Source organism: Monomorium pharaonis, chromosome 11, assembly GCF_013373865.1.
Source record: "Monomorium pharaonis isolate MP-MQ-018 chromosome 11, ASM1337386v2, whole genome shotgun sequence".
NCBI classification, from domain to species: Eukaryota; Metazoa; Arthropoda; class Insecta; order Hymenoptera; family Formicidae; genus Monomorium; species Monomorium pharaonis.
The window spans coordinates 12,412,528-12,436,434 of record NC_050477.1 but is presented as its reverse complement, the minus strand read 5'-3'; the positions used below and the strand labels follow the sequence as shown (position 1 = coordinate 12,436,434).

The window sequence follows — 23,907 nt, the reverse complement described above, 5'->3', positions numbered from 1 at the left end:
ACAAACTTGTAAATATATCTTAATGTTATGAGGTATTATCTGGTAATATACGTAATTGCTTGGCGAGTCTTTTGCCAATTAATTTGGGATAAGCTTTTTGTTTGACAAGAAACTCCTTGCTCTGGTGCGTTACTGCGCCATTTTCTATTTGAAACCTGAAGGAAAAAACATTTTCAAACCTTTTGTGTCTAATTCATATAAAAAATATAAGTTAATTTTTAAATATTACTTAATTTTAGTTATTTAATGATACTTATATAATTACTTGTTTTGTGTGTGTGTGTGTGTGTGTGTGTGTGTGTGTGTGATTAGCATGTGATTGAGAAAAATAAAATAATGCAAGTCAAGTGTGGAAAAATATTCTAGCTGCTTTGACAGCTCTTTGGTAAAGAACTCTTTCACGTCGGGATCAATAATAATACAATTTTGTGATTACTGTCAACAGATGCTGCAGATAGCTTAAAGCAAAAACCGCAACGTTCAATATAATTTAACTTAAATATTTAACAACTGGTATTACCTTATTTTTATGTACCATGTATCGCGCTTAATTTGTATTCGCGACTTTATTTCTCTTTGTCATGAGTCCTACTATATTGTGCGACTTATTATATCTGTATGTTTCTTTCTTTTATTACATAAAATTATAATTTATTTTAAAAAACTTTATATGTATACACATGACTATTTGAGAGAAACTTGTGTACTTGCCTACATAAATAATGCAGTGGACCCAACATCTTCTCTCTCAGATTAGGATCGCCTTCCAGAATCGAGAGCGCGCTTGCACCTGTCTCAAGTGTCGAGAGACAGCCTTCTGTCGGCTGTGTCCTGATTACATATTCGCTGGTAGGCACGCCGATCAGCTTGCAAGCCCGTAGAAAGTACAGAGCTGGACTCGAGTGATATATCGCCTGCAAAATGATAATAAGCATTAAAAAATCAAGTGACATGTTGTACTATTTTTTTATCGTACAGTAACCTTTTCAAAAGTTTAAATTAGTAATTATATATATATAAGTAATTAAAATTTAAATCAGTTGTACTGTACGTTAAGATAAAATTGGTAATTCAGTTATAAGATTGTTAAAATATATCTTCTTAGTATTAATAAAATATATATTTAAAATTAAAATAAGGAATATAATTTCCACTATTTCTGAAAACATTTTCGATGATCCATAGATTATTTAGATATTTAAATGACATATAAAACATAATTATATTTTTTGATAAAGTATGTTTTACAATTTACATCATCTATACACATCTAAACTTATTATATTTATAAATAATATAATTAATTAGAATACAGAAACAGAATAAATTACATTTTATATAATAACTAAAATTTACCTTTGCTTGCGGCCATGTTCCATCCAGTAGAACCAAGTTATATCCTTTTTGTTCATTAATCCCGACTGGATCCAATGTATCCAAGCCGACAGCGCCAGGCGACGGATATAGTAAAATAGTATTCTTGTCATTCAGTATCTCTGCCAGGCCTTCATGCTTAGGCAGTGGAAACTTTTTTCCCCTTAAAAAGACAATTTATTTTCGAAAGTTATTCGATTGAAGGGTTCTGTACGAAGACCAAACAAGTCCAGAAAATATTATTTTCAGGATTGCAAAGTAATTCATTACTTATAACAAAGTTACAGATAGAATATTTTTTTAGTAACTATAACTTAACTTTGTTTCTATCTTTCTATTCATAACTGTAACACATAAACCAAAATATCATATAAACAAAAAGATATCTTTAAATTTCTAAAAGATATGTTAAAATACTTGTATCTTTTCAAAAAATTTCAAAAAAATCTTGATCTAAAGATATCTTATGCTTTTGAGATATCATTTCAATATCTGTGAAGATATATTTTGAAAATCTAAAAGATACGTAACAAATGTCTTAAGGGAGTTCTGCTGTTAAATCAAAATAAACAGATTTTCATGAAACTTTATAGAGAAGTTCAAATTAGTGGTATAAATTGACTGTTAAAATTTCAGAAAGCTAAACTAGCTAGTTATTTAGATATTAAATATTTTACTTACATGGGCTCTTATGGGAATCGATAAATTTTCATAATTTTTTGGTTTTTATTGTCGTATTAAATGTAGAAGTAACAAACAGATGTTAGTGAAACTTTACAACGATACATCTTAGCTGTCCAGAAAAATACTGTTAAATTTTTTGAAACGATGCACTTACTCGTTTTAATGAAATAATTAATAGGATAAAAAAAGTTCACAATAATCGAAGTATTACAGCACGTAAGTGTAGTAAATGTGTATTAGAAATATAACACAAATTTTAAATTGTTGTATTTATCTAAGGGTGATATCTAAGGGTGATTTGTTATCTAAGGGTGATATAATAGTGAAGAATGTTTATTCTCAATTTTTCAAAAAATTATTTCAGTAATAAAGATAGTACTTTATAGGCAAATTTTTTCTTATATTCATTATTACTAACTTTAGATTATATACAGCAAAAGAAAAGAAGGCAACAAAATGGTTGAGTATTTTTTTTACTTAACACTCTGTGCCACTTGTTGTACTAGACCTGAGTTGAGGAACTCCCTTAAAAACATTCTCAAAATGTTTCTTAGATATCTTCTAGAAATATTTTAAAAATATCTTTAATAAGATATCCACCTCAATGTTTTCTGGAAATTTACAATTAGTTATATTTTTTAATGATTAGTAACTAATTTTGTAGTTATTTTTATAGTTATTTTATATATTTATTTCAAATTATTCGTCAATATATGATCTGATTCGGCAAAATAAAGAGATATCTTTCTAAAAATCATCTTTGGGAATAGTTATCATGTAAATATTAAAATTGAGATTATTCTTTAAACAAATCCCCGACCGTAGATATATAATAATTTTATCATAAAGTTTGAATTTAATGATTTTTTTAACTAAAAGATATTGATTTCATACTTGATAATATATATATATATAAAATAAAATATTAATTCAATCAATATATTAAATAAATTTTGCTTTTAGATTCTTAAAATAACTGATTTGTTACATACAAAATAATGCAACATATGTATAACCAAGAGGTAGTAAAATTTAGTATAAGTAAATAATTTAGTAAAATTATTATATATAAAAGTATAATAAGTAAATAATTTAATACAATTATTATTATATATAAAATTATTGTATTTAAAATAACATTGTATAGACATTCTAAAAAATTTACTGAAAAGTAACTTATTTTGTTACTTTTGAGTGACTATAATTATAATATATTACTTTCTAAAGTAACTTATAATCTAGCTAAAGTAATTGCTCTTTGTTCACCTAAAAATTAGGCACTTTCCTGATTCTAATGCCAATGCAAGCATCGGCACTGTTCGCAGACATCGCTTTGCTTCTGCTGGATGTTGTAAAATTATTATCCTCGACGCTGGATTGAGACGTTGCTTTGGTAAGCCCAGGCACCAGCATACTTGCACAGGTCTCCTATGAAAGTATACATGTTATTAGCAGGGTTAATAAAAATAATGTTTTCCTAAAAATCAAATAATACATTTTTTTTAAATATGTTTACAATAAAAACAAAAATGATTTAAACATGTTTTAAGGATGTATCGGACTAAAGTTCAAAATGGTACAAAGTTGCTAAGAATTTGTGAAATTGTTCTTTTAGTTTCCCTAATGTACTGCAAAAAATTGAAAACGCATCCACGATTGCTGAGTTATAACTATTTTAATTTTCACTGATTTGACATGGTATTTTTTTCTATCTCATGGAAAAGGACGATCTTGACGGATAAAACAGCTAAAAAAATATGGAAAAAATAGTACCAATGTTTTGAATTTTTTTGTACATTTAGTATATGAATAGATGAAAATATCTGCCAAGTTTCAATTGTCTTCACTACACCGTTTTAAAGAAATAAAATATAACTTGAGATAATTGTGCATTTTCACTGTCAAAAGTTTAAACTAATAAGTGAAAAAAATCGCAAATACGTAAAAAATACCTTTGTAAGAGTAAAAATAAGACTCCAACTATCGTTCATATTTCTTACATCTAGATTTACAATGCATTAGGCATAGATATTTAAGTATTTCAAATTTCATGCACTTTTGTCTAAGATTGTATGTCTGATACATCCTTAAACACATGATATAATATATAGAATAAATATATAATTTATATACATTTTTTATCTATTATGTCACTCTCATATTACATGTTATATTTTGTTTTAATATAAATAATAAGTAATTATTTTATTCAGTTTCATTTCTATGTAAAAATTTTAAAAGTATATAAAAAAAACACTTTGATTATATAAGATATATTCAATAGCTATATTTAGCTATTAAAAAAAAAAAAGGAAACTTTGTAATTGTAAAACAGCGTCTCACGTAAAAGAGGCATGACAGTGCCTTGAGCGCGTACACTTGGCGCAAGGAACTACCGTGCCTCTTGATTTTTAATTATTTATTTCAAAAAGTTATTTTTCCTGGAAAATTAAAAAGTTTCAAGTAAATCGATCTCTGATTAAAGTATTTATTTTTGCAACAAATTCTTTACAGTATTTAAGGGGAAGGAAAAGATTAATAGATGTTTGTTAGTATCACTATTAGATTATCAATTTAATATTGTGATATTATTATTCTTGTTCAATTTATAATTGTGTTTAAAAATTGAAAATTTATTTAAGGCATAGTTTGAATAAAAAAAGTATATAAATTTAAAAAGGTATATAATATTACAGAAATACTAACAGTTATAACTGAATCAGACTTGTCTTTAAAATTAATTATAATTCTATATTTTAAGATTGATTTTTAATAAGAATTAATTAATGAAAAAATTAATAAAAATCCATGTTAAATTTTCCTTAAAAAACATTTTTAACATTTATTTTTAAGTGTTTGTTTAAAACAATACAGTGTTCAAAATGTGTTTTATATTCAGTAAACAAGGCAGATCAGTGTATCTCAGTGTACGCTCGGTGATTTATTATGATTAACTTCTACACTTAGATCCAGCAAAGAACTAAAAATAAAAGTCAATCTTATTTTACTTTGTCTGCTAAACGTATCTGAATATAACAATAATTAAAATAATTACAAGTTCCACGATATAAATCAAATCAAGAAAAAAATGCCAATAAGAGCTGATACTAGGTTGCATACAAGATACATACATATTAAAATGATCTCAATTGATTGAGAAAGCGTAAATATAAAACATACACACATGCAATCATAATGAAAGTTATTATAACACAAGTTATAATAATTACTATTAATAATAAATTTGGAAGATCCAAATCTTGATGAATTGTTGACTCACCGACTCAACAAACAACTTACTAGTTTTTAATGGAGTAATAATTTTTTGTTATATTAAAAAGGTACGTTTGTCATATGCGTCTTGTGCTTTACATATGTCCATGTATATGTATGATTGAATCTCAATCAATTTAGTATAGTAATATCTTGAACATAAAAATAACGTTTTTTATTAACATTCTTCCTTTATCATTTGTTCATGTTAAAGATGTTATTGTTTAACACTTGATTTTTTAACACTTGCCTGCATTGTTGACATTTGTCCCTTGTCTTGGGAGGATCGGCAGGAATGCTCGCCAGTTCACGCCATACGTTATCCTCGTTCGTCATGATAAGCAATTCATGAAAAATTTAACTTATCTATCTAACAATTTTTTACGTATGTACATAACTATCGGCGACACGATAATAGTCAATCCATGTGAGAGTGAATCGATAAGTGTCAAGTATGATCATCGTACATTGTAACATTTACATCAGTGATAAATTCGTGTAAATCGTATCGAATAGCATCAAGCATATACATATGCGAGTAGGAAAATTTATAGCGGAAAAATGACACATTAGCATGAGAATTCAATCAAGGGAAAAGTAAAAAAGCGCGAGGTTAACACTGGTTAACACAAGCTATATAGGAACGTTAGAGGTTAGTGAGGTGGTTTTCTGATATAGCGCTCCCTAATGGAAAAAAACTAATAAAATTTTAAAGAAATAATTCTAATAAACATCCGATGACGTTTTGTTGGATTTTATATTTATTTGGGAACAATTAATTGAACCATTCATATAAGTGATTTTGCAATTTTAATAATCATTAAAAAATAATTAAAAATTCACTAGCTTAGTGAAAATTTTTCTCAAAATTTTTTTCTGAATTTTTGTATAAATTAAATTATTTTATAAATCTTTTAGGGAATCTCTCAAATTCTTGAACATTTTTCAAAAATAATTTGAAAAAATTTAAATCGAATATATTTTTCACATTTCTTTCAAATTAACAATATGTAAAATAAGAATATTATTTATAATTAATTGGTTTAAATTTAAAGCAATTTGAACTATTATACCCAATTGACATAATTACGTGTACACATAACACCCAGATAGCATAAAATATTATCATAAATATTTAATAAATATTTTACAAATTTATTTTCAAAAAATATTTTTTAAAAATTATATAATTATTTTTCATAAACCATTTAGAAATGATACAAAAATTATTATCAACAAATAGAATATATTTTTAAAATGTCCTGAAAAATATTTATGGTATTTGAACTTGAAATATTTTTTATATTCTTTGATAATATAATATAATGGTATAAATATTTATTTTAAATATTTTCATAAATGTTTATCATAATTTTTTATCTGACAAACTCGGATAAAAATATGTACAAAATATTTATCATAAATATTTTTCCTTCTTATAAATATTTTATAAATATTTTATAAATATTCTGTGCTATCTGGACAGCTTAATTAATGGTATATGTATAATTATAATATCCAGGTGATTGGGTTCCCTTATACCGTACCGTGGTTAATGGGTTAAGGGTCGATTGTTCCAACTTTTTGGTAAACTTACCTATCAGGTAAATATATGTCTGTCTTTAATATAAGAAACAAAATGAAGATAGACGTATGTTTACCTAATAGATAAATTTAGCAAGAAGTTGGAACAACCGACCGACCCTAAAAGTGAAATTGATTCTTACTGTCAATCGGCAAGGTCGCACGAGAAGCGGTGCATGTGACGACCGTGACGCCCGTGTAGGAGTGGATGAATGCGCCGAAGTGCGGTTGTGTGCAACCTTGTTCGTGTTCGTTCGTGTCTCATTGCGTCTGACATAAGCGGTCGCGTGTGATCTGTGATGTTCTGATCTGGTGCTCCAATCCAGTCTCACCGTTCGGGTCCAGCGACGCTCCTACGCATCTGACCGTCGTACGTTATTATCGCAATAATTCGCTGCCAAGTGTAACGTGTTACGACGCTTTGTTTGTAGTGTAACTTATCTCATTGTGATTTCCCCCTACGTCACGGTGATATCGGGTGTTGCCGATTGTTCGCCCCGAGCAGCTAAAAAATCGGAGCAACAAAAATCCTCCGTCTTAACGGTATCGAAGTATTGGCCGCGTCGCTGTGCGGTGAACAAAGCGAGCCTTACATCGAGGTTAATAGAGTTTGCGGCGACGACGTTAATTAAGTCAGGATTCGCAGAGGTGCCGTGAATTTCCGCGTCAATTTGTCGAAAGAATGATGACCCTCCCCTGGATCCGACTTTTTGCGTTGCACGCAGCTCCGAACGAAGTCCTCATATCGGTTGGGAGATTAATACGTGGGAGATTTCTGGCACCGATTTCCTGGCGCAGTTTTCACTCTTTAACGGAACGGTGGCCTCGGGAGGGTCGATCTTGCCCGCGATCGGTTATTTAGAGGACAGAGAATTCAGAAGCGGCATTCCTTTTGCGGCACGCCGGAACATGACACGAATGACACATCGCGAGTTGTTCCTATCGCCCTATTAGCATATCAGCCGTTTCTATTGATCAAAAATTGACTTTAATCTCGGTTTAACTTAAGCCTACGTATCAGACTATGCGTTGGAGACTGAAGATGTGTGTCACATTATAGAAGTATTAAAAAATTTATAATTTTATAGACTTTTTTATGTTTGAGTTACGGGTCTGTCTAGAATTTGAATACAATTTTGTGTTGTTTTAAAAGTTTAACTTTTTGTTTGCTTAATGTTTCTCTAAAGTAAAATCACGTTTTGTAATACTTATATGCAAATTGGTGAGGAGAAGTGTCATTACTATGAATTAATCAATTTTTTTACATGTGTTACTAAAAGTCTGATATGTGTGCAAAAGTTTATTTGGATTCATTTATTTGTTTAAGAGTTATTTATCATAAAAACAAAGAAAAATTTTGTCTAAAACGTTTTTCTATTTATCTGACTGTTTTATTAATAATTGGATAAAAAAATAAGCATTAACTTTTAAGGATTATTTTACTCTTTAAATTTTAAATTAAATTGCTACAAAAAGTATCTATTAAAGGACTCCTAGTACAATATTCTAAATAATTAAAAATTTTTTTAATTTAATTTTTAGACGATTGATAATATTGTTTAATAGTTAAATAAATTATTAAATATTATGATAATATTGATTTCCTAGCAGCCACTTTAGATTTCTAACAGATTTCAAAGACAATTGAATTCATTCTTAATAGTTGTAATAGTTATTTCTTGTTAAAATATTAGAAAGAGATGAGTAAATTAAATTGATATTAAAATTAATCTACATTGGCAGAAATGGATATTGAAGCATTTAGAAATTTACTGCGCATTTAATCTGGGAATACAGTTACCTGTGGGTGATTTTTATATCTTAATAGTGAGAAAATATAAAGTTTAGATACAGTAATTTTTATAACTGATCGAGAATATTAACGTTTTTATTTTTTAAAAATATTATATAAGTCTAATATTACTGCACAGATTAATGAACAGATAAAAACAACTTAATATAATTATGTTTTCAAGTAAAAAGTTTATTCTGATGTCTTATTAATATTTTTCTTAAACAGTTATTTACTAGGAATTGTTCAGCAATTGGTACAGTGACCCTATATGAGTAATAATCTTAAATAGGTTAAATGGTCAAATTACTGATAGTGTCTCAAATACTGGAAATTTAATCTTAAGGGGATGCTGGAGTCGTCTGTTTTACCGATTGAACGTTATTATTTTTAATTAAGCCTATTTTTTTACTGATTTCATAGAATTAAAAATCCTTCTCCAGAATTAAAGTATAGACAATAACAAATAGTGCCTATCTATAATATTATGTAAAAAACAAAAAAAGTTAGAAAATTATATTTTTGTGCAGTCACCTCGTATCTTTCATCTGTAACACATCCCAGCAAGCAAAATGCTAGCAGCTTGCCGGCAATATGCCAGCAAACTCGAGCATGATATCGCAGCAGATTTCAATCTGCTGCTTCCTCATTAAGCTTAGTTTCTACAAGCACAGATTATCAACAGAAAATATTGATAGAAATACAGCAAAAATCCAATATCATCTGCTACCATAACATGACAGCAAATTCATAGTAAATATCGAACACAATCTGACAAATTAAACTCTAAACGCAGAAAGACAGCAAAAACGAAGCATGAAATGCTATCACGCTGCGACACCAGAAACGCGGCGAAGATACAGCACGATGTGTCACATGAAGTACTGACAGCAAAAATGCAGCAGAAATCGAGCAGAGCCTGCCGTCATGACATGCCGGCGAAAACGCAGCAGATATAGAAAGCGATCTGCTTTATCGGTTGTGACGGCAAAAACATAGCAGAAATCGAGCACCAAGCTGTCGTCACAAGTAATCGGAAAAATATAGCAAAAATTTAACACGATATGACGTATTATTAATAATTTTTAATTAGTAAAATAAATAATTAATGTATGCAATGTACATATGTTTATTAATATTATTATTACATTTAATTTACATTATATAATTTTATAAATTTGATGATATTTAATTTACATATACATTACGAATTATATATTTTATGATTATATACTTAAATTTAAATGTGGCGTTTTCGACTGACTGCAGAGAGTTAATTAAACCCAAGATGATATCACATGCAAGAACCGTCCAATTTGAACTTTTTTTTATATAAAGGTGGAAATCTTTGAGAAGACTTCTGGGAGGATCAGGTCCGGGAAGTGTGGGATTCGACGGGAGACACGTCGGGCGATCAACCTTACTACCGCCCACTCACTAAAATCATCTATTATAGAGGATTCATGGCTCCTGCACACAGGACGCGGCAAAGCGGCATCGCGGTGGCCAATCACCGTCTTGCTTTTTTATTAAATACATATATGTATTATCAGAAAAGCAAGACGGTGATTGGCCACCGCGATGCCGCTTTGCCGCGTCCTGTGTGCAGAAGTCATCACACATCTGATGTAGCAAACTCGCGTTCTATACCTGCCGCGTTTTCGCCGTCATGTCATGACGGCAGGCTCTGCTCGATTTCTGCTGCATTTTTGCTGTCAGTATTTCATGTGATACATCGTGCTGTATTTTCGCCAAGTTTCTGGTATTGCAGCGTGATAGCAAATATGTCAAATTTCTAGCTACATTTTATTAATTTAATGTGACATCATGACATATCTGTTTTTTTATTTAATTTTTAGTGATATATTGTGTCAACACACAATGTCTGATTTTTGTTTTGTTAATGTCTTTAAATTTTGTTGTACTTTTGCTGCATTTTTGAGGGCACATTGTGACGCAAAGTCTACTCGATTTTTGTCGTGTTTCTGTTAATGTTAGTTGAAACGGCAAACTGTAATTGCTTGCTGTCCAACTTTTGCCAGCATAATATGTGTCAAAATTTTTCAGTTTGTGCTCTCGGCAGGTTTGGCTATCTGGGATAAGTTTTAAAGACTCTGTACGTACAAATAACTAGTACGCACTAATCTTATTACATGAAAGAATAATAAAATGCTTGCAGAAATAAGCTAGAAGCTTTGGTGTAAGAAAAAAGCCTCAGAGAAAATTTCGTATATATGTGTGAGTGAGAAATCGGTCCCAGGCGGTCCGAGGATAGAAACAGAGCACTAGTTTAATTCACAGATTAATATTAATATATGTATTTTAATTCTGGAAAAGAATTTCTAAATCTATAAAAGAAATATATATGAAATTTCATTAATGATGTACACGAATGACTTTACATTATCGACCTCGATCAAGTTTGAGAAGCAGTCCAGCATCCCCTTAAATAGTTTCTTTTAATGAGAAGATAAAAATCTTATTTTTAATAAAATGTTACAACAAATATATAAACTCCTTAGGAATTCAAGAATTGAAATTATATATATAAATACAATTATCCTATCCCCTATCCTATCCTATCCTATCCTATCCTATCCTATCCTATCCTATCCTCCTATCTAAAAAAAGGCATGTAAAGTCGATTGCTCGCATTTCTCGAAGTTTATTGTTGTCGCTTTCCCGCGATGCCGATTGGTTCTTTCGCTGCGCATACTTCGTGTTGCAAGAATAGCTGTTATTGCAATTTTGACAGCTGTCAAATTTGTATAAATATTATCTATACATTTATTGTTGTAATTTATTTTTAAAAAGTAAAAAATAAAAAGTTAAATAGCGCGCGCGAAGCGAGGAGGGAGCGAGGAGTGAGCGAGTGAGTGAGCGAGGAGGGAGCGAGGAGTGAGCGAGTGAGTGAGCGAGGAGTGAGCGAGGAGGGAGCGAGGAGGGAGCGAGGAGGGAGCGAGGAGTGAGCGAGGAGGGAGCGAGGAGTGAGCGAGGAGTGAGCGAGGAGTGAGCGAGGAGTGAGAGAGGAGTGAGAGAGGAGTGAGCGAGGAGGGAGCGAGGAGAGAGCGAGTGAGTGAGCGAGGAGGGAGCGAGGAGGGAGCGACGAGGGAGCGAGGAGGGAGCGAGGAGTGAGCGAGTGAGTGAGCGAGGAGAGAGCGAGGAGGGAGCGACGAGAGAGCGAGGAGGGAGCGAGGAGTGAGCGAGTGAGTGAGCGAGGAGTGAGCGAGGAGGGAGCGACGAGGGAGCGAGGAGGGAGCGAGGAGGGAGCGAGGAGGGAGCGAGGAGTGAGCGAAGAGTGAGCGAGGAGGGAGCGAGGAGGGAGCGAGGAGGGCGCAAGGAGAAAGCGAGGAGGGAGCGAGGAGGGAGCGAGGAGTGAGCGAGGAGTGAGCGAGGAGTGAGAGAGGAGTGAGCGAGGAGGGAGCGAGGAGGGAGCGAGGAGGGAGCGAGGAGGGAGCGAGGAGTGAGCGAGGAGGGAGCGAGGAGGGTGCGAGGAGAGAGCGAGGAGAGAGCGAGTGAGTGAGTGAGGAGAGAGCGAGGAGTGAGCGAGGAGGGAGCGAGGAGGGAGCGAGGAGTGAGCGAGAAGGAAGCGAGGAGAAAGCGAGTGAGTGAGCGAGGAGGGAGCGAGGAGGGAGCGAAGAGGGAGCAAGGAGTGAGCGAGAAGGAAGCGAGGAGGGAGCGAGGAGGGCGCGAGGAGAAAGCGAGTGAGTGAGCGAGGAGGGAGCGAGGAGAGAGCGAGTGAGTGAGCGAGTGAGTGAGCGAGGAGGGAGCGACGAGGGAGCGAGGAGGGAGCGAGGAGGGAGCGAGGAGTGAGCGAGTGAGTGAGCGAGGAGTGAGCGAGGAGTGAGCGAGGAGTGAGCGAGGAGTGAGCGAGGAGGGAGCGAGGAGTGAGCGAGGAGGGAGCGAGGAGAGAGCGAGTGAGTGAGCGAGTGAGTGAGCGAGTGAGTGAGCGAGGAGGGAGCGAGGAGGGAGCGACGAGGGAGCGAGGAGGGAGCGAGGAGGGAGCGAGGAGTGAGCGAGTGAGTGAGCGAGGAGTGAGCGAGGAGGGAGCGAGGAGTGAGCGAGGAGGGAGCGAGGAGAGAGCGAGGAGGGAGCGAGGAGTGAGCGAGGAGGGAGCGAGGAGTGAGCGAGGAGGGAGCGAGGAGGGAGCGAGGAGTGAGCGAGTGAGCGAGTGAGTGAGCGAGGAGTGAGCGAGTGAATGAGCGAGGAGTGAACGAGGAGTGAGTGAAAAAGGGAGGGAGGGAGGGAGCAAACGAGCGAGCGTAACTAGATAAATATGTAGCTAGGTAGCTAAGTAGCTAGGTAGCAGTAAGTATGCAAGTAGGTATGTATGTTGGTCTGTATGTATGTAGGTAGGTATGTAGGTATGTATGTATATATGTATGTATGTATGTATGTATGTATGTATGTATGTATGTATGTATATATGTATAATTAAACTTTACATTTTTTTATTCAAAATTGCAGAAGACGTTTGATTTATGTAAACGAAAGATAGAGAAGATCAAATTGCAATTATTATTATTAATAAAGTAAAAAGTGAAATAACGCGCGCGCAGCGCGCGCCTGTAATGTTCTAGTGTAGTATAATTTATATTTATATATTCTAAAAAGCATTTAAGAACAATTTTTAGTTTGCGGCATTGTCAGTAAATGGATCATTTACTTTATTAATAAATTGTAAAACAATCAATAATATATTAATTATATATAGTTAACAATAATTACAGTTAATGACTTTTTAGGATGTGAAAATCACTCCAGATGATTTATACATATAATTAAAAAGCTAGGCTTACTATTCCTAGATTAAACATCTTTCTGTCATGTTTCAATGAGAATTTGATTGTCGAAAGAAAAGATAGGTCCAATAGGTCATTTATATGTGTTTCTAATTTGCTACTTCTAGGGTCGGTTGTTCCGACTTCTTGGTAAATTTACATCAAGTAAATATGTGTTTGTCTTTATTTATTTAAGAAAAGAAATGAAGATAGACACATGCTTACCTGGTAGATAAGTTTACCAAGAAGTTAGAATAATCGACTCTTAGTGATTTGACATCTTTAAATTATAGATGGCAGCAAATGCACTCGAGGAAAAAATTAACAAGATAAGACAACAGAATGAGGAAATTAGGAGGAGGCATGAGGTAAGAATGGAGTGATGCGATAGATAATTTTTCTGTGAAAGAAATAATTATAACAGTTTTGTTGTGTAGGAAGTGGAGGAAGACAAGAAAAATGCGGCTAAATTGAACGCATTAGTGCAAATGGTACCATCTACAGATTGGCCAGAGAGGAAAGAACCACCTGAATTTTCTAACCCACCTAGAACGACTAAGTCAAAATCTGTCAAGGAACACCATGAACCTCTTCAGCAATATCAATCTACAAGCGGTGAAGGACGAAAAGTTCACACCTTTGCTCAGGTACATAAAAAAATTATATCGCGAAAAGAACAAAATTTTGATTTAACATTTTAATTTAAGGGTGTATTGGACATACAATCTTAGATAAAAGTGCATGAAATTTGAAATACTTAAATATCTACGCCTAACGCATAGTAAATCTAGATGTAAGAAACTTGAACAATAGTTGGAGTCTTATTTTTACTCTTACAAAGGTTTTTTTTCACGTATTTGCGATTTTTTTCACTTATGAGTTTATTTTTAACAGTGAAAGGGCACAATTATCTCAAGTTATATTTTTTTTTTTTTAAACGGTGTAGTGAAGACAATTGAAACTTGGTAGATATTTTCATCTATTTATATACTAGATGTACAAAAACATTCAAAACACTGGTACTATTTCTTCTATATTTTTTTAGTTGTTTTATCCGTCAAATCGTCTTTTTCCATGAGATAGAAAAAAATACCATGTAAAATCAGTGAAAATTAAAATAGTTATAACTCAGCAACCGTTTAGTGGATTATGCGTTTTCAATTTTTTGCAGTATATTAGGGAAACTGAAAGAACAATTTCACAAATTTTTAGCAACTTTGTACCATTTTGAATTTCAGTTTGATACATCCTTAACAAAGGTATGATTTAGTTTTTTATGGATCACGATTTTAATTTAATTTAATCAAATTTTTTCTATTTGAGAGCTCAGGCTCCTTTAAGCTTTAATTTCGATACAGATATCTCTCCTTAATGCTGAGGAAAAATTGAAATAAGGTCAGTTTGACGTTATATATACATATTGTTTAAATTCTATATTAATATTATTTTATATATATTATACATATTATATATGTTTTTATATATAATATTGTTTTATTTATATATTAATATTATTTTATATATATTATACATATTATATATATTTTTATATATAATATTGTTTTATATATATATTAATATTATTTTATATATTTTTTACTTTATTAAAATTAATATTTAAAATTTACGCAGTTTTTCTTTGTCATTTTATAATCAAAGAATCATTAAAAGATATAAAATAAATTTATCTCAAAACTGCGTTTAAAAAATTCTCTAATCTTACTTAAATTTTTGAATAAAATTTTTGAAAAATCTGGAAGTTTTCAGGAAAGTCTTTTATAAAATTTAAGCAAAACATTCTAAGAATGTAATGTCATCGTAAGTAGAGAGATATCTATAAATAAAAAATTTCTATCCATATATCTTTTCTTAGGGACAAGGGCCTCCACCTGATCCTAAGTATAACTTTCTCGCTGATGCCGAGAGAGAAGAGGGCGAAAGGGAGAATACAAAGGATAACTCAAATAGAGGACAAAAATATTCAAGGGGCATGTTTAGAAAAAAACCAGGGGCAAAAGATGGGATGCAAAAAGTACGTAGAACTTAAAACAAAGTGCTCGAAATCAGGGTTGTTAGCAGAGTTCAAAGAAAACCGAGAAAACACGGAATTAAAAAGTTATCAAGAAAAACAAGGAAAGTGAAGGATTCAAGAAATTTATATTAATTTAAAATTAAATTATTGTAATATATAAATTCTAAACTTTTAATTTTTTTAGAACCTATTAACTAAAATTTCCAAACTTATTTAAGGAAGCGTTGTAAAGATATTTCATGATTTTTTAATTTTGCAGGGAATGATGTGCAGAAAACCATTAACAAGCATAATAATAATAATAATAATAATAGTATTGGGAGTGATCCTTCTACGAAGCTCACTTTTGGCACTCAGACCGAGTCCATTGTGCCCCTCCGTTATCAGCTGCCTTAGCGGGGCCCCGCTTCTTTCCAGAAGCGGAGCAGACCCCACAGGCAGCTGCCCCACCTAATCTGCATCTAGAAAACCTGAGCCTAGCAGGCGTGTTCTTGGTCCGAACAATGCTGGACAGTACCCAAGAATGTGAAAGCTAGTCTCCTCCTCTTCATCACACCACTTGCAGTCGGGCGTATTACTACGGCCCAATTTGTGCAGGTGGTAGTTAAGGGGTTACATACACCTAGAAATTTTGAAAAAATGCATTTTTCGTTTTTTACATATTCGTAAAGTATAAGGTCTTGAGAATATTTCCTGCAAGTTTCAAAGTGATTCCTTGAAAATTGTCGGAGATATAGCGAGAAAGGTCCAAGCGCGTTCGACGACGCTGGGGCGCGATGGGCACCTTCTAATCCTTCGCAGCAGATAGTTTACGAAAGAATATTACGCCGGCAAGTTAAAATCGAAGCCTTTGATGCCGCTACATCTGGAGATGGTTCACTGTATGGCCCTGGAGTGGATGACTCCATGTAAGTTTGAAAAAAAGTTATCTACGTTTTAACCGAATGTCAAATTTTAAACGCGTTTTTCTCGAAACCATGTTTTCAAAACGCGTGCCAAAAATATCTCGGAAACGGCTGTACCGATTTACTTGAAATTTGGAGGGCTTAATCTGCACAAAACAAGGCAGTCTTTTTTTAGAGACGTAGCGGTTTTTTTAGAGCCCTTACTTTTTTTAAAGTTAAAAAAACGACCCATTTTTATCCTAAAAAATCTTTTTTTCTTTAAACGGCCGCCATTTTGCCAAAAATCAATATTTTAAAAATCGGCTACGACAAAGACTAGATAATATCATTCAGTTTAAGAACATTCTAGGCTGGTCTGTTTCAGATAAGTTCTGTACGAGCTGCAATTGGCACCGCAAAACACTTTTTTTTAACAAGATCTTGCGACGAGGACAATATTTCCGCCATTTTTAAATATTTTTAGTTCAAATTTATTCTGAAACATGTTCTAAGAATGTATTTTAAAGTAAAGAAAACTAGGATTAATTACATACACTATGTTTCGAAAAAAAAAAATTGAGAAAAAGATCTATTTTTTACGTCTTTAGGTGTATGTAACCCCTTAAGATCGCCATGACCCGTGAGCAGCCGCGTCACAAGCCTGGCGCCCTTTCTGCTTAGAGATCTTCTGGCTAATCCCCCGCCGGGGCACTCCCCAAGGTTCTGGCCTGTCTTGATCTCCGTTTCTTTTCTCCAGTACTCAAAATGCTATTCCCTGAGCCAGCTCCTGATCCTTCCCCTGCCCAGACAGAAAGAGATCCCAACAGCCGGCTCCGGTCCCAGCAACCTTGTTTCCACCGCCTCTTTAGCGAGTAGATCGGCCATTTTGTTGCATTTGATCCCTAAGTGCCCGGGAACCCATACTAGGCCAACATCATTTTTTTTCGCTCGTCCAGTACGCATTTGCAATCCCAGACTAGCCGCGAGTTAATTCTCGGATCCTCAAGCGTCTTAAGTGCCTCCTGACTGTCCGAGCAGATCCTAATGCGCCTTCCTACCCTATCAGACTCTAATAGGTCCTGAGCACATCTCATGATAGCTATCATCTCTGCCTGAAAAACTGTAACGTGTTTACTAAGCGAAATGATGATCTTTGCTTCACTGCGCTGGCAATAAAGACCCGCTCCAGAGCCCGTGCTCATTAACAAGCATGAATAAAAAGAAAAATTATAATATTTTGATTTTTGCAAACTTAAAATATGTAACGTTAATGATGTTTCGCAAATCATTCACAACAAGATTGTACAAAATTATACAAAATATTTATGATGCTTCAGTAATTATGTATTTTTTAACGAACGAATTTATTGCAAAAAATTTAATTTTTGTTTCGTGTATAATATTATTGAATGTTTCAAAATTATAGATAAAAAGTTTCTGACTAAAGATTTTAACTAAAGTTTCTAATTAAAATTATAATTAGAACAGTGTTTTAACAAGATTATTAAATCTCAATGAACAAAGCAAAGACGAAATATTAATATAATTTTTATTCAATGCTCCTTTCAGGCTTCAATCAAGGAGTTTTCTGTAAAGTGACTGGAAAAATCGGGAAAAATCAGCGAATATATTTTTTTGTTTTGCTAACAACCTTGCAAATGTATCTAGACACATTTCCCTTTTTAAATGATCTACTTCTTGAAAAGGATTATAGAACGAACAGAGGGTCACATAGAGATGAGCACCAGCCAGAGTACGAAGCTTGGAGAGCCGAGAGAAATCGTATCGATGAAGATCGCATTAGCAGGCAGAGAACTGCGGAGGGTAATTGGCGTCGAGAATGGGACAACGATAAGGTGAGAGCTGAATAAAAAAAACCATGTTTTGTCACAAAACTATGAAGATTATGTAGATACAATTACAGGCACACATTGTGGATGACGTGATGAGGTCTGAGGCTAAATTAGGAGAGTATGTGAAAAAGGACTACAAAGATTTTGATAGAAGATACCATGTTAATGGTAAGAACCAATAGAGACGCTTACATAAATACAAATGAGCGAAGAGTTTTAAATTATGTTTTTTTTTGTTGAATACATACTATTGTTCAAAAGTTTTAGCACTCTTAAGATTTCTCGCATCTCAGAAAAAGTTAAATATCTTGGTGAAAAAAACCGTAAATAAATTTTCAAAAGTGTATTTTAAAGAAAAAGATAGAATTTTGAATCTATTTTTTTATTTTGTCTTTATTTTTTACGATATTTCTTAATTATTTTTACGATAGTTTTTAAATTATATAAATTAAAAAGTGTTTTTTAATTTAGAAACAATATAAGCTTTCTAAGCTTTAAAATGTTTTTTAATTAGTGCAATTTTTCATAATAAGATCGAAATTCTTGTGTAAGAAAACATTTCTTATAAAATACTTTTATAAAATATTCTTATAAATATTTTTTAATTTTAACATAAAAAAGTTAAAAATGAAATATTTGTTATAATATGCTTCATTCGTATAAATTTTCTTTAAAAAATTTTAAAATCTTTTTTTATGCTTAACTTTCCATGAAATACCAAAAAATCTCGAGCTCGCTTTTGAACAATTGTGTATGTATACATATATATATAATTTCTTTCTTGCAGGAAATGATTATGCAAGTCATAATCGTAGTGGTCATCGTTCTTATCGGGGAAATTCAAGACATTTTCATAATAATTATGAGAATAGTTCTAACAATGCATATCATCATGATGGGCATATTAAAAATCTTTCCAACTCTGAAAAGAGAACCGTTATTGCTACCGACAAAAGCATAAAAGTTATGCTGAATCAAGGAAATATGACAAAAGGACCAGTTATGAGTGTCAAAGGTAAACAAAAAAGTACTAAAAGTAGCAATAATACGTTGCCAAATAGTGTTATAAATTTTCCAAAAAAATATAATTAAAAAAAAATCAAATTTTTGGTGCAAAATACAAGAAAACAACAACTGTGATAATAAGGTACTAGTGTTCTTAATTTTTCAGAAAAATAAAATTAAGAGAATAAGCTAGTTCTGTTTCTTTTTTTCGAAAATATGAAAAAATATAACAGTGCTATGACAATGATCACGAACTTTATTAATAATGTTGGGCATCGATTATTGTATTTAATCGACGACTTAATAATATTTATTACCTAAAATTGACTAAAAATGTTTTAATAAAAATATATATAATTATGATTAATGTAATTAATAAAATTAATTGTCAAACAATTTTATATAATTGATTATTTTTGTTTAATCAAAGTAATTAAAAATTAATAATAATCGTAATTATGATTACTGAAATTAAATACCATTAATTAAAATATATAATAATTGTTAATTTTTAATTTTAATTAAATTTTTTAAATTATATTTACATAATTTTTATGAACATTTAAAAACTTAAAAAACATATTAAAGGTGTTAAATTGATATTTATTGATAATTACTTTTTTATTAAGTTAATCAATATTCAGCGATTGCTGATTTATAGAATCGATTAATATGTTGATATATAAAATTGATTATAATATAATAATCAAAAATTTTGAGTCATTTTTATTAATTAATGAATTAATTAAATTTTGTTTAATGTTGACAAATTATTTATCAGAACTCTTGATATAAAAAAATCTCAAAACTATAAACATACAGAACATTAAAAAATACTATCGTAAAAGAAAAAAACGAAAACACTTTTCCTAAAATTTTCGAAAATTTGTTGACAATTGAATTTCTGAATATATAAAGTATTTGAAATATTTTTTTCAATGTTCTTTTTCAGTGAATTCGCCGAGTATTGCTGGAACAGGACGAGTCGGTCCACGACAAAGGAGTCGCGTAACGTATAGCAGTCATTCGGATGTTGAAGTAGTTTCCCCTGATATGGAGACTTTTACACGTCCAAAGTCATATGAAGACCGAATGGACCGAACTAAAGGTCATGAAAATCTACACAAATCTTCTAATTCACGAAAGTCGCAGCTTCCACCAAAAAAGAAGGACTTTAGCAATAAATCTCCTTATTTTCGTAAGAAAGAGTTTAGAAGGGAAGATGAGAGCATGCAAAAACATCAGGAAATGGAATCACTGCAGAAAGAACCTAAGAAGCTACAAAAGTCTTGTCAATCTAAATTTCAAAAGCCTGAAGAGAATACTGCAGAGCCATTACAAGATGAGAAGATCGTGACTGCGAACGAAAAAGAAAGCAATATAATTTCTTCTAGAAACTCTGATATCAATAATGTAATAAAAAATACGGATAATCACAATGACAATTTGAGTTCACACACAAATGAAAAAGATCAAGTTGATACAGACAAAGAAAGTGAGCCTATTTTACAAAATTTAGATTTATCTACGTCTAAAATTGATACAGAGGTTGAAATGTGTAAAGTGGAAAAAGTGGAAGATATGTTGGAGTCATCGAATATTCAAGCAATTGTGACATTTGAGAGTGGAGAGAGAATTAATACTACAGCAAATTTAATCATCACATCATCAATAAAAGATGATAAAAATAAAACTAAATATATGGAGTTATGTGATACTGACGAAGATATCAAGAAAATGGAAAATAAAAATAATTCAGAGCAAACTAAAGAAACTTTAAGTGATAACTGTGATAATAAACAAACTAAAGAAATGAGCAAGCAAGAGGATGATATTAAACAGGATACAAAAAGTTTTCTAGAAGAAAAAGAAGTAAATAGTGTTATGATTCCATCTTTAGTTGATGTACAATATACAATAGAACAAAGTGATAAACTGAAAAGTGAAGACACTTTAAAAAAAATAGAAATTTTAGCCATAAAAGATGAAGTAGCTATTGCAGATGAAAAAATGAGCACTGGTGACAAAAAAGATAAAATAATAAGCATTAATGAAACTCAAGAACGCACAGATAAATTTGAGAACATGGATAGCGTTGCAAATAACATTATAGTTGATAAAATAGAATCTCTAAAAGATTTACACGTAGAAGAAAAAGAGGCAGCTCTGAATGACCAAAAAACTGAAAAATAAAGAAGGGAAATAAAAATGTATGAAATGTTATGATATAAACTGTAAGTTACCGAATAACGTGTGATAGGAGACAAAGCTTTTATAAATATCTGTTGAAATGCGTGATATATACTTCAAAAGTTAATTTTTATGGCAATATACGAGTTAATGAGAAAAAAATCAAGTTATTCGAGTAGTTTCCAACGAATTCTTATTTTTAGAACAAGCATTCGAGAATATTATATGGATTGACTGCAAGTCCGCCGAGTGATAATACATCGTAATTCTATTTTTTTTTTGTTTTAGAATTACACACACACACACACACACACACACATATATATATATTCCCTGTTATATCATCTGTTTCATTTTATTTCTTTTCTTAAGATCGATTTTCTCTCTCTTTCTTAAGATTGCTCTAAAGTTCGAGTACAATATAGCATTTGTAAATGTATATAGTACAATTTTACGTTAGCAGAAACACATCGCTTTTATAACAATACAGAAAAAAAATAGCGAAATAACAGTTACTGCGTATCACATCTCCGAATTTTTATATGAAATAATCCGAGAGAAAAAAATTCACTTCTGTCCCCTTTAAGCGACAATCAAAGAATATTTTGGCACAAGCAATAAAGAAACCAGGGTAAATATTTACTCTTACCGACTTCCTCCCAATGATCTTGACCTTGACATACCTTGTTAAAGTCACCCTCTTGAGTAATTTTTAAACTTTTTTCTATCACCTATTTTATCTGTATGACATAATTTTACCAACTATATGCGATGACTTCAAGTTTTTTTTTAATGTTTATCAATTATTAACAGTTTAATTACACTCTTGTTTTTTAAAATTATATATAGTTATTTTTATTATGACTGATGAGAACTTTGTAAAGTGAAAACGTTTCGAAAGTTTAATATTATATAGCACATTAGTTTTTATTCGTGTTTATACTTATATTTTTAAATTATGTTAGTCAATAAATTGTAATTAGCATAACTGTTCTTGGCTCGATGACCTGCATTCTCGTATTATTTATTACTTTGCATATACCGAGTTTTGCATATAATTTGTTTTGTTAATATTTAAAAGGTTTTAGCCATCGCTCGTGACTTATTAAAAAGTTATTAACAAAAAAATTGACACTATAAATGTTTAACTTTATATTTTAAACTCTATCTTGCATAATTAACTCATTTTGTTTTTTACGCGAACGAGGATGAGTATAACTGTAAAAAGTATCCCCCCTGCTTCCCTCTTGGTGCTTACGGCCCGCGACGAGGTCAATAATTGCTCATTTGAACATTTAAAATCAAAACGTCTTTGCTTAAAAAAAATTCATGTTTTGATTCACAGCAGACTTCTTAAGGGTTACTAATTATTGTTCCTGGATCTATAATTACTAAAAAATCAAATATGTATTGTAAAATATTTCTAGTTGAAAATTACATTATTCTTATGAAACTTATGAACTCTTTTGTTAATAACTTATTTGACTTTATAATTTATTCTATATATTTATATTGTATTAATATTTGTTAATAACTTTTTAACAAAGTACGAGCGATGGCTAAACCATGTCAGGGTCTCTCAGAAGGTGATTTTGATAACACAGGTCAAGATCATTAGCGGGGAGTTCGTAAGGGTAAATATTTACCGAAACTAAAATGTTTCAGATCAAGAACACCTGTAAAATTAAAAAAAAATTTAAATTAGATTTAATAATGATGATTATCTAATATTAGAGCGAACTTTTATCGATTGACAATGTTATTTGACTTTATAATTTATTCTATATATTTATATTGTATTAATATTTGTTTTATTTTTCTCATTGTTTGTATAATTCGTTGACAGATTATTAAATATGCCTGGAAGCTCATGCAATCGAAATCATACCTGAATTGCTTGAGTTAAACTTCTTGGAATAAAATCGTAATAGAATATGCGCACATATATTTGATTATTAATTTTTTATACTTTATATGTAATGTTAGAGATAGTAATTAGACTCGTCGAGGACGACGATAATACATAAATAAAATTTCTAGATTTTCTCAAGAGCATTTCATACGAAGCTAATTTCATTATCCCATGTGTAAACTTTTTTATTTTCTTTGTTAGGAAATGACGTTGCCATATCCACAATATTTTGAAATTTCAAGCTTCCGTAATTTTGTTACTTTCAGTCATAACATTTCTGATATTATTCTAATGTGAAAGATATCTAGTAATAAAGAATTGTTAATAAATCTAATTATATATATATATATATATATATATTGACTAACAAAACATCTCCAATTTATCCTTTACTTTTTCTCCTACAAATGTTTGCTCTAAATGAGCAAAAAGGAATTTAAAATAAGAGATGGATAAAACTAATGGACCAATTTGGACCTCCAAAGTAACAAGTAAAAAAGATTTTTTTTTATAACTTAAGCTATCAAATTCGATTCTAACTTA

General features: G+C 31.6%; 2 protein-coding genes and 1 long non-coding RNA gene across 8 annotated transcripts in view; 2 read left to right on the top strand and 1 right to left on the bottom strand.

Moving 5' to 3' along the window:
- The window catches only part of LOC105828380 (tRNA-uridine aminocarboxypropyltransferase 2), a 5,841-nt gene extending 127 nt beyond the window's left edge, over positions 1 to 5,714 (bottom strand). Inside the window, exons 1-5 of the mRNA XM_012666678.3 lie at positions 5,582 to 5,714; positions 3,325 to 3,486; positions 1,357 to 1,537; positions 712 to 914; positions 1 to 155 (exon numbers count right to left, since the gene is read on the bottom strand). The exon at positions 1 to 155 is cut by the window's left edge and continues 127 nt beyond it. Coding sequence (XP_012522132.1) covers positions 26 to 155; positions 712 to 914; positions 1,357 to 1,537; positions 3,325 to 3,486; positions 5,582 to 5,667 — 762 coding nt within the window. The 5' untranslated portion in view covers positions 5,668 to 5,714 and the 3' untranslated portion in view covers positions 1 to 25. The remainder of the gene's footprint in view (positions 156 to 711; positions 915 to 1,356; positions 1,538 to 3,324; positions 3,487 to 5,581) is intronic.
- Positions 5,715 to 5,845: 131 nt separating this feature from the next.
- LOC105833539 lies at positions 5,846 to 23,709 on the top strand. Of its 6 annotated transcripts, XM_036294114.1 has the most exons (9): positions 5,878 to 5,983; positions 7,073 to 7,285; positions 13,782 to 13,856; positions 13,926 to 14,135; positions 15,362 to 15,520; positions 18,111 to 18,260; positions 18,317 to 18,425; positions 19,045 to 19,272; positions 20,215 to 23,707. In XM_036294114.1, exons 3-9 carry the CDS (start codon positions 13,782 to 13,784, stop codon positions 21,453 to 21,455), a joined length of 2,172 nt encoding a protein of 723 aa, XP_036150007.1. In that variant the 5' UTR covers positions 5,878 to 5,983; positions 7,073 to 7,285; the 3' UTR covers positions 21,456 to 23,707. The 6 variants fall into 6 exon arrangements, with proteins under 6 accessions (XP_036150009.1, XP_036150007.1, XP_036150012.1 ...); XM_036294116.1 differs by lacking the exon at positions 7,073 to 7,285 and having other exon boundaries at positions 5,846 to 5,983; XM_036294119.1 differs by lacking the exon at positions 5,878 to 5,983 and having other exon boundaries at positions 7,052 to 7,285; positions 18,329 to 18,425; positions 20,215 to 23,709.
- On the top strand, positions 15,527 to 18,006 carry LOC114254145. Its single transcript, XR_003625516.1, has 2 exons — positions 15,527 to 16,428; positions 16,790 to 18,006. It is a non-coding gene; the product is annotated as an uncharacterized LOC114254145 (long non-coding RNA).
- Positions 23,710 to 23,907: the final 198 nt, after the last annotated feature.